The 11,284-nt window shown below is 43.6% G+C and overlaps 1 protein-coding gene across 1 annotated transcript in view; it reads left to right on the forward strand.

Moving 5' to 3' along the window:
• The window catches only part of UBE2O (ubiquitin conjugating enzyme E2 O), a 1,895,179-nt gene that overhangs the window by 205,786 nt on the left and 1,678,109 nt on the right, over window positions 1–11,284 (forward strand). The window contains exon 3 of the mRNA XM_044089038.1: window positions 1,803–1,913. Coding sequence (XP_043944973.1) covers window positions 1,803–1,913 — 111 coding nt within the window. The remainder of the gene's footprint in view (window positions 1–1,802; window positions 1,914–11,284) is intronic.

Genomic DNA, 11,284 nt, shown 5'->3' on the forward strand with positions numbered 1-11,284 from the left:
TGCTTCACAAGGATGTGTTTTTGGACATTGGTCAAGTAGATTTTTTTGCCTCCCCTCTGAGTACAACTTCCTGTCTTTTGCACCAGAGTCGCATGTCCTCTGGCATGGAAGGTGGACACAGTCTGCCTCTCTCTCTTTGTTTCTTAGAAGGGGCTGTTTCTTTATGCTTTCTTTCCCCTTCCTGTCACTCAGAGAATCCTGTTAGACTGATGCCCCAAAAATCTTGCTGGGGACTCCCTTTTGGCCCAGACAGTGTTGGTTCCCTCTTGGATTTGGCCAATGGCACTCGTCACAAGTCACCTCACAGGGTGGACCTACTTTCACAAGCAAGGGGGGTCTCATCCATCCCCACCTGTCCACTCTTCAACTGACTGTGGTGATAAGATTTTGATTCCTCAGACACCTTTTTTCTGAGGTTGTGGTTTGGGTCATGCAGGAGGCCTGGAAACCCACTACTAGAAATTCTTATTTGTCCAAATGGAAGAGATTGTCTGTTTAGTATCTTTCTTGTAACCTGGATCCACTTACTGTGCATGTCCTTTGGTTCTTTATTTGTGTGGATTGCTCAGCGTTACGGTGGCATATTCTGTTAAAGCCCACCTGTCCGCTGGTTCTCCTTGTCTGCCTTTGACTCCCACTTTATCTCTAGAGTTTGAAGCTAAACAGGTGTCCTTCATATTAGGCCTCATAGGAAGCCTGTTCCTCCTTCCTGGGACCTTACTTTTGTTTTGGAAAGGTTGACTAAGGCTCCTTTTGAGCCTGCTGCTTTAGCCTCCTTACAGCATTTTCTTGGAAGACAGTTCTTTTTGCTCTTACTTCTGCCAGCCAGGTGTCTGAGCTGCAAGCATTTACGGCTATCCCAAATTTTGAGGCAGCCACCTGGACTTTGTGCATAATTTTGCCAAGCACTATAAGTTAGATGTGATCTCTAGGGCTAGAGCTGGTTTGCCAGGGCCTTTCTTCATGGCTTTTTTGAGAGCTCTGCTGGCTTTTCTTCCTGAGCTGTTGCACTCTTCCTATTGTGAAGAATTCTGCAACTGATGTGGAACAACGTGGTAGAGTTTTGTAAAATCTTACCGTAACAGATGATGTCCTTTTCACTGTTGCAGTATTCGCTCGCTCCCTCACTCCTCCCCACGATCCTTTTCCCTTCTGGAAGTACTTGTTACCTACCGCTCCTATGGAGCTTTTTCAGTTCTGAGAATGGTATATCCGGATGCCAGATTTATGCCCGTGTCTTACACCATGTCCTGGGAGCATACTTGTGATGTACGGCATATCCATTATAATCTTAAAGCTTTGGTACACTGACCGGACGTTAGGCTGCCCTAGGCGGGGTATCTTTATTGCAAAGAATACTGCAGCAGTGAAGAGTACATCATCTACTGCTACAGTAGGAGTTTACTCAACTGTACTTTTATCTCCTGAGATTCATTAGCAGGAAATGTGCCCAATGACATTCCCCCTCAACATGCCTTCTTGGCATTGCCTCTGGATTCCTCTACCTCCTAGGGAGAGTCCTCATAGCCCAGATTGCTCCTGACCCAGGGATGGCTAAGATGGGGTGACTCTCTCATGCCATTTTAGTCTTTTTTGCTCATCAGAGTGTAATGTTCCGTGCATGTCACTTTGCCATATGCTAGGACTTCATATTTTTTCATCTGAAGAAAGAATGCAAATTTCGTTATCCTGATTGCTAATAAAGTATGTCTGCACCAGTGGTCTTGGCCTGTGAATGATAAATGTTTTTATATTAGTTGCATTTCTTTAAAAAAAAGTTTGCTTTTATTTTTTTTTTTCAGGACAGTCAGTGTGGAACCATAATAGACGTTAACATAGAGTGTGCTGTGAAGCTTGTCGGTACAAATCATGCACTATATCCTGTTAATAGCAGAGAGCTACAACATATCTGGGTAAGAACAATCTTTCTTGTTAATATCACTGACTTAAATTGCTTAACTGAATGTGATGAAAATAAGGTTGGATGTGAGATTCGAAAACTGTGCCATTTAAGCACTTATTTCACATTAATACTGTGTTTTACTTTTGCTTTCCAAGCATTTGCCTTTAATAGTTTTAGTAATTTTAACTTATGATGTAAGGTATTGTTTTAAACACTTTGAGTTAGTTACCTGTACTGTGCCTTGTAATTTAGATAGTAATTTTTGTTTAATATGTTTGTGTTTAAATTGGTTAATCTTCATATCTAATGTCGTTTTTTGGCTGTTCCTCAACCTTTGGTTTAGAGATCCAACTTCGACCAATTTTCAGACTTTGGAGTTGTAGCACAAGCTCCTCCCCTTAAATACTCTCCCAAGCCCCAGGTTACCTCAGATCTTGTTTCTCACTATAGCTGTCAGATGTAGTTGATGTAGCTGAAGTATTTTTGGAAATAAGTACCTCTGTTTTTTGGATGTATTTTTTCTCTGTAGGTTTTTTGACCTTTTTTGCTTTTCTCCCCAGTTATTTAAAAAAAAAAGTTTTCTATGATTTATTTTGTATACTGTAGGGTTGCCCTTCTTTGCCTTCCAGGCCTCGTGCCCTTTCCTGTTATCTTCTCTCTAGTAGTCTTCTCTACCATTGTTGGTAGCTCCCATTCCTTTGTAGGGAGTTTATTTACCAGTGCTGGTAATTTTTCCTTACTAGATTTTTTTTCTCTGCTGTGTTTGTGTGTTCTGTATACTTTTAGGATTGGTTGCTTTCCTTTAAGATGTCTGACAAACGTATGCTTTAAAAACACAGGATACCCAACTTGGATGCCCGAAATTTGTTCTGACTTCAACCACAGAACTTTGGTTGAGCACAGGCGCAAATTAGCTCTTGAGGGTCCGTTTGCCTGCCCTTCTCTTCAGTATCAGGAATTTCCCTCTTTGAGAAACCAGCAGGAAAAACCTCAAGTTGAAAGATGAAAGGGACAAAGATAAGCCAAGAGAGTTGAGAAGCATTTCCCTGACTGCTATCCTTACTTGGCTTCAGCTTTGGCTTCTTCAGACAACTTCTAGGACCTTGTTTTGCTCAGTTCTTTGGATTGAAAAAAATTTGTTTTCATAAGTCACCAACCCATCAATATTCTTGGTTCTCTTTGGATCTGATCTCATCCAGGCTGTATTTTCCATTTTTGCAAGGGACTACACATAGTGAGACCTTCGTTTACTTCCTGGTCCTTCAGGTGTACCAGGAACCTGTCCGAAGCAGATGTGGACAAGATGGTGAAGTTCTCAGGAGTACTCCCTTTTCCCATTAGACCCATGAACTTTGGCCCTGTCCAAACACCCTTAGTAACTCCTACTCTGATCCATCCCTCTTCATCGGAAGTACCGAATAAAATAATTTTGGGGTTGTTTGGGTCAAATCCAAAGGCTTGGCCTTCAACTCTTACACCTTCTCTGAGACATCCCGTGTCAACTTTAGTCCTCATTTCCTGTCTGCCTTGGAAGGATCCAGGTACAACAGAACTCTTACCTAGAATGCCAGACAAGTATTTAGTTGCACCCAAGGACTAAGCCTGTTGGAGCAGCAGTGTCAGTTGATGCCATGGTTGTTATTACAGCCACTAAAAAGGAACTTAAGTCTCACTGTTCACTCCCCCCCGAAACAGGGAATCTAGGGCCTTGGACAGATTTTGGAATCAAATTTTTGCTTTAATGGTCTTTGCCCTACAGTTTCTGAATTGTGTGGTACATTTTATCAGGTTCCAGGCAGATTTGACTAAGCATCTTGCCAAATCCCTCTCGGGCTCCATGTTGACTGATAATAAAAAGACAGTTTCTTTGCAACTATCCACCCTTCAGTCCCTATCAAATGTCTCCATGCAGCTGATTTCCTATGCTACTGAGGGTGTTTTGAGAGCAGCAAGTTCAGACATTACTGTTAGGGGGTACACCTGGATGCAACTTTGTGGAGCCCTACAAGATGTCTTTAATCAGTGTACCTTTTGATGGTGCTACCGTATTTGGACCAAATTTTGAGATCCTCTGCAGGAGTGAACAGGATGGGAAAACCTTATCTGCTGTAGGGATATATTTTTCTATACCTCACCATACCTTCTCAGGAAACCAGAAAGGGAGTAGAAAGATGTGGTTCTGAAAATCACAAGGGATCTTGCAGGACTCAAATACAGAAAGGGGTACTGTAATAGTGGTAGACATCACCCACATGGCCAGGGTGGGGGTCACAGAGAATTAAGAGTTTATTGCATTCCTTTTTCCCTTCCCTTACCCATAGACCCACAAAAAATTTCCCAACCTACTCCCATCAGAAGGCAGCAGCCTCAGAGGTAGAAAAGCTACTAAAAGAGTCATCCAAGAGGCCTTACCAGACCACCAAGGGTTTTGAACTTATTCAGATTCCTTTTGGCGCCAAAGACTGAGGGACCTCAAGCCAATATTTAACCTAAGCCACTTGAAACAGTTTGTTAAACAAAGTTCCAAATGGTTACAGTTCAATACCTTTTCCTTCTGAAGAAGGGCATCTGGATCTATCACCTGGGTGGTCACCAAATGTACGGAATTGGTTGCAGCTTACTTGAGATTGCTGGGGTTCTAGGCATTTGCATTTCTTGATGACTGGCTCCTCGTGACTCCCACCAGGCATCTAGTGAGAAACGTCAAGAGACTACATGCTCCATTTATGTCTACAGCTAGACGTAATAGTGAACTACAGCAAGTCTCAACTCTCTACCACTGAAACCCTGTAGTTTATAGGGGCTCTTCTGCATACAGTTTCTCAAGAAGCTCTGCTTTCTCAGTCCAGATTGTCCAATTACAGCTCCAAGCAAAAAGCTCATCAATGGAAGAGCAAGGAGATCCTCAATGCTCTGTTCTGGCCTTCACAAGTGTAGTTCCCATTCCTTTGGCCTCATGTGATGTACCCCCCCTTGGGTTCTGAATCTCTTTCTGAATCTTCTGTCTCACCCCTCTGGGCTACCTTAACTAGACTTAATAGCCCTCAGGTTGACTGCATAATTTCTCCACTTCCACTGATGGCTAGACAGTCAAGACTTTCTTCTCAGATTTTACACATTCATTCTTCTCAGAGTCTCCACTAGGAAGATATACAAGAGCAAATGGAAAAGATTCTATATTTTGGCTAATGAGAGAAATTTCAGACCACTTTTTAGTGCCCTTTCCAGCAGTTTTAGAATTCCTAGCTTCTATTTTTCATAATGGATCAAGTTGCTGTGCAATCAAAATACAGCTTGCTGCAATTTCCAGTTCTCATGTTGTCTAAGATCATTTGTCATTGGCCTCCCTTGGGTTATGCAAGACCTTCCTCAAAGGTACATTTTTGCTTAAGCCACCTATTAAGGACCCCACCCTTCCTTGGGACTTGACTACCGTTCTCACTGCCTTAACTCTGTTTCCCTTTGAACCTGTAGCGAAAATTAATTTAGTCTTTTTTTTTTTTTTTGTCCTGTAAACAATTTCTAGTTGCTATTATATCTGCTGGAAGAGTTTTGGAAATTTGGGCTTTCTTGCTAGCCACCTTAAATTTTCATAAAACTGGGGTTATTCTTTGCAGTAGCCAGTCCTTTCTACTGAAAGAAGATTCTGAATTTGCCCTTAACCTATCCATTAATTTACCAGTTTTCTTCCCAAAGTTCTATAGTTAAGGGATATGCTTAATTTCTTGGACATAACAGGGAATTCTGGCTAGGCTTGTATTAGGCCCTAGGGCTGATTACCAACCTATGAACTTGTAGCTGAAATTTTATCTCCACAGAAAAAAAGCTTTTGGGAAATCAGGCAGTCTTCTTTTTCAAAAGCCAAGTTAAGACGGTCTGTATCTAAAGTTACGTTAGCATGATGGATTACTGAATATATTTACGTTTATAAACGCAAGGGTTTGTTTTTACCAAGATCAGCACAAGCTCATTTTACAAGGTCAGTGTCCTATTTTTCCACTGTTTTGTTATCTAGAGTTCAGTAGATGACATTATGCTATTGCTGCTTGGTCCAATATTCATACCTTCATAACTGTACTACAGCAAAATACTGAGTTTGGAATCTGTACTGATCCCTGTAATAGGTGTAACTTTTGTGAACACATACATCCAACAGGACAGATGTTAGTGTTTCACTGTTGCAGTCATCACACTTTGGTTATCTGCCTGCAGGTAGCCCTCAGTAGACCCAAATACCAGAGTCTTGGGATTTCTGCTTCGGATGCTGTTGCCTCTTCCATGACGTCAGGGGTATAAAACGTGCAGCCAATGCCATTACACCAGCTTTTCTTGCCATGTGGGAGCCTGAAGCAGAAGCAGTTTGCAAGTGCTAGTCGGCCTCTACCTGAAATTTTCATTTTTCTAGTTTCAAACCTGAAGTCTTTTAAAGCTAAGTAGCCAGTTGGGGATCCTTTTTTCTTGCTGTAACAGATGTCAGAAAAAGTTAACAATTGTCTTGCCTGTTGAAAGCAAATACCTCAGACATTTTCATTCTTACTGCGTCACCTGTTTAGGCCCAGACCACGACGTTCCTCGCTGTCTGTTCTGTGCCTTGTTTAACAGCTGAACTGTTTGTCATTGGGCTATCTTTGGCGCTAAATTCTTTCGCTCTCGTTCTCCATATTCCAAAATGGCTCCGATAAGCCATCAGACTACCGATCTTCTGAAAAAACGTAAGGATAAAGACAAGACTGCATAGGTCCAAAACTGCCGACAAAGCTTCTGTTAAGCTAGTTGTCAGTCCCCTGGTACTCAGTGAGGCGCCTTCGCAGCCCCGGATACCTGCATCTACAGATTCGCAAGCCTCTGCTGAGACCCATTTGGAGTCCGGTATGACGCGAGATGCTTCTTCAACTATGGAACCTGTGGAATGTATCTACCTTGGATGGGTCCGGAGCTGCTGTGCAGGCACCGGTTTCTGAGGGTGTATTCCAACCTTCTGATGATCGTATTAAACGGACAACTTTGTTTTTGACTAAAACTACTGAGTTTCTCAGGCCCAGAGTTCGCACTATGCCAAGAAAACAGACAACCAAAGCGCATGCTCAAGCTCCCATGCCACAAACAAATGCTTAGAATGGCTGAAGACCTTAGAACTTTAATTAGGGAAAGCCAGCCTTCCCCCTCTAAAAGACAAAGAATTTATTTTCCTTCTGATTCTGCAGACCACGAGTCCAATGACTCTGATCCCTCTGATTACCATGCCCTTCTTTAGCTATGAGGATTCAGATGCAGAGGATTCCATTCCCTCTGCCTCCCCTCCAGATGATTTTTCTTCTGGGGAAACCTTGCATACCGTAAGAGCGTTTCCGCTGGGAATGCCAGGCCTATCCTCAGTCCAAAAAGAGACTCAGAATTTTTAGACTTGCCTCAGCACAGGTGTCTAGCTATAACCCCTGTCTTGGATATTGTAGATGATGCCTTCAAGGAATCCAGTCCTTCTCCTGATACTTTACCACCAGCTCGTAGAAAGCCTGACCGGTACTACGGAGTACCTGACTCAACTTTCTCTAAGATTCCCACTGCAAATCCAGAGACCATTTCCCAGAGACCTAAAGGCATTAAGGCTACTACAGCCAAAAGCCTTACCCTTTCAGACAGGGATTCTAGAGCTTTAGACAGATTGGGTAAGAAGGTATATACTTCTGCAACTCTTGCCATCAGGGCTTTGAATTGCCAGTTTCACATGTTGAAGTACCAGCAGCATATTATGGAACTAATTAAACAAAAAATGTTGTTGCTTCCAGATTGTACAGAAAATAAATATTTACAAGAGTTGATGCATTCTGCAAACCAAGTTAGTAAATCTACTTTGCAGTGTGGTTTTGATGCCTTAGAAGCATCTTGCAGGGCTGCTGTCACTGGGTCTGTACTGAGAAGGCATGCTTGGCTGAAGGAACAAATCTTGCCAGACCATGTCAAAGCAAAATTACTAGATGCTCCATTAAACCAGGATAGTTTGTTTAGCACAAAAGCAAAATTAGTTCTTAAAAAGATGGAGAAAAAAATCTAAATCTGTGCCAACTGTTAAAGATTTCTTACAGGTACAGCCACCTAGATTCACTAGGCATTGGCCTTCTAAAAAACTGGTCCTTTCCCGTCCTTCCCAGGCCTTCTCAGTCCAAACCCAGGGGCAACAGACCACCAAGACTACAGTCTCAGAGTATACAGAAATCTAAACAATGGAGTGCTCCAACTTCAAAAACAGGGAGTGGTAAGCCACCCCTCTTAGGGAAAAAATCACAATGACTTGTCTATAATCCTTCCCAGCCAAGCCCAAGTACTTGTACCCCTAGGAGGAAAACTTGCTCTGCATGCAAAAAACTGGATGTCCATTATCCAGGGCTATGGGTCCCTAAACATTGTATCCCAGGGATACAGATTCTACTTCCACTCATTGGCAACCCCAAGTGGGTTGCCAGACCTTCCTCCAAACCAGTGGGCAGAGGCTCAAAAAGAAGTAGTTTCTCTTCTCAGTATCAGAGCTATTCAACCTGTTAGAATAGAGCAAAGGGGACAGGGTTTCTACTCCAGACTGTTCCTGGTGCCCAGAAAAGAGAACTCTTGGTGCCCTATCCTGGATCTGTCAATTCTCAACACCTTCCTGGTAGTCCCAAAATTCATAATGCTTGCACTGTAACAGCTTCTTCCTATGCTAGCCAAGGATGCCTGGATAGTCACCCTAGACTTAAAAGAAGCTTATCTGCACATCTCTATAAGGGAATCTTGCAGGAAATATCTACGTTTCAGGGCAGGCTCTATGCACCATTAGTTCTCTGCATTTCCCTTTGGCTTATATACTATGCCCAGGGTATTCACAAAGTGCCTGGCTCCAGCCATTGCATACTGCATGCAGAGAAATATTCAAATTTACCCTTACTTTGATTGCCTGATTCAGGCAGACAGTCAGGATTTGCTACTTCAGCACCTGGCATTTGTAAAGAGACTCCTAACTTCTTTGGGGTACACCATCAACAAAAAGAAATAATCACTGGTGCACAGCCGTAAAATTGTATTCCTGGGAGCAAGCTTGAACACAACTTCCCAGATGGCATTTTTCACTCCAGGAAAAACAGGTTTATTTGGCAAACTACTTCAAACTAATGGCCACCAAAACCCAACTATGTGCAAGACAAATACTGCAAACCCTAGGGTTCATGGCCTCATGCATTCTACTAATTCCATATGAAAGACTGCATATGAGGAAACTTCAGTGGTCCTTAAAAAGTCTCTGGTGTCAAACATTCTCAGGATATGGAAACAGTGATTCCAGTCTTTCCTTGCCTAAGGGCAGAGTTCCTTTGGTGGGCAGAGGCATGCACCCACAACAAGGAACTTCCTTGAACTCGACCCCTCGCCACCTAAACCCTGACAGCAGACTCATCAGACTATGCATGGGGGGCTTACATGGTAGGCAAATGCATTCAAGGCAAATGGAACCCAGGACAAATTCCCCTGCATATCAATCAAAAAGAAATGTTAGCTGTACAGAATGCTCTGACAGCTTTCAAATACCTTATCCTTCCAGGACGACAACTGATGGACAGCACCACAGTTAGTACATAAGCAGTGTTAATTATGGCCCTGTGGAACACAGCCTTGAGCAACTAAGGGCACTTGTAAGCTCAATTCCTGCCAGGTAAACAAAATCACTGGCAGACTTAAGCAGACATCTACTGGACCCACACGAGTGGAAATTGGAACCCAGCTCATTCAAACTGCTAATCCACAGGTGGGGGACACCAGAGTTGGACCTCTCTGCCCCCTCCACCCCAAAACCATAAATTCAGCAAATTTTGCACCAGAAATCCTCACAGCAAAGTGTGGAAAGTGGATGCCCTATCCTTTTGCATGGGAAAAACTCTCAATTTATGCCTTTCCCCCTGTCTCTCCTCTCAAAAATACTACTCAAGATCAAACAGGACAGACCAAGCACAATCCTTATTGCCCCAGACTGGCCACGCCAGCACTGGTACCCACTCCTATGCAGTCTGACAGCAGTGCCACCCTGGCACCTACATCAGACCCCCTCCCTGCTGTCACAGCAGGAGGGACAGATTTTGCATCCACAGCTGCAAACCTTTAACTTTGCAGCCTGGCTTGTCCCATGAATACACCACTAGCAACCCTCAGCAAACAGGTGCTGGATGTCATCCTTGAGACCAGAAGGCCTAGTACTAGGAAATCTTTTTCAGAAAAGTGGAAAAGATATATTATTGTTGGAGCCAGTCTCGTGAAAAGGACACAGCCATGCCCACCTTATCTCAAATCCTAGATTACCTAGCAGAGCTGCTCCACAGAGGCCTATCCTTCTCATCAATTAAGATTCATGCCTCTGGAGCTAATTACAGTACTGAGCCCAGCTCTCTTTTCACCCTTTCATCAAGCAGTTCCTGAGAGGAGTTAACAATTTAAGGCCCCCAAGGAGAGCTCCCACCCCTGCCTGGGATCTTAACTTTGTATTAGAGAAGCTTACGCTTCCCCCTTTTGAGCCTGCTGCAGCAGCAGAGTTAGAATTCCTCTCTTGGAAAACAGCCTTACTTCTACCCATCACTTCAGCAAGAAGAGTGAGCTACAGGTACTAATGGCTGTGGAACCCTTCATTATTTTCCATGCTGACAGGGATTCCCTCAGGACTAACCCATCATTTATGCCAAAGATGATATCCAGTGTGGCTTTAAACCAATCCATCCATTTACCAACCTTTTTCCGTAATCCTCAGAATAAAAGGGAAAGGATCTTGCACTCCTTGGACGTGCACAGACAGCTCAGGTTCTACCCTGATAGGACTAAACCTTTCAGAAAATCTGACCATTTGCTAGTCAGCTTTGCTACAGAGGCAGAGGGCAAGGCCATTTCAAAGCATACCATTTCCAAATGGATAGCGCACTTCTTCCATTTCTGCTACAAGCACCATGGAAAACCTATCCCACAGGGGATCAGAACTCCTTCTACTAGGGCTACCTCAACCTCTACAGCATTTCTCACGGGAGTCCCTACCTGGGACATCCTGGAAGCTGCAACCTGGAGATGTTCATCGTGTTTCACTGTTGCAGTCATGACTGTAGGGTTCTCCCCTGCCAGCAGGCAGCCCTCGGTCGGCCAGAATCCCTAAGTCTGGGTCCGGCGTCGGCTGTTCAACCATGCTCCCTGACGTCAGAGCGCCAGGAGTACAAAGCTGACAGCCGACACCATTTTCTCCAGTCTTTCTTGCCGTGTGGTGTTAGCAGTTCGCAAGTGCCGGTCGGCTGACTCTTGACTATTTTTTCTGATATACTTCAGTCCGAAGACTTTCTTCTCCACTCAAAGCTAAATGCCTCATAAGGATTTTCATTCTTACTG

This window comes from Protopterus annectens, chromosome 12.part0 (assembly GCF_019279795.1).
Source record: "Protopterus annectens isolate FY-2018-M chromosome 12.part0, PAN1.0, whole genome shotgun sequence".
Lineage (NCBI taxonomy): Eukaryota > Metazoa > Chordata > Ceratodontiformes > Protopteridae > Protopterus > Protopterus annectens.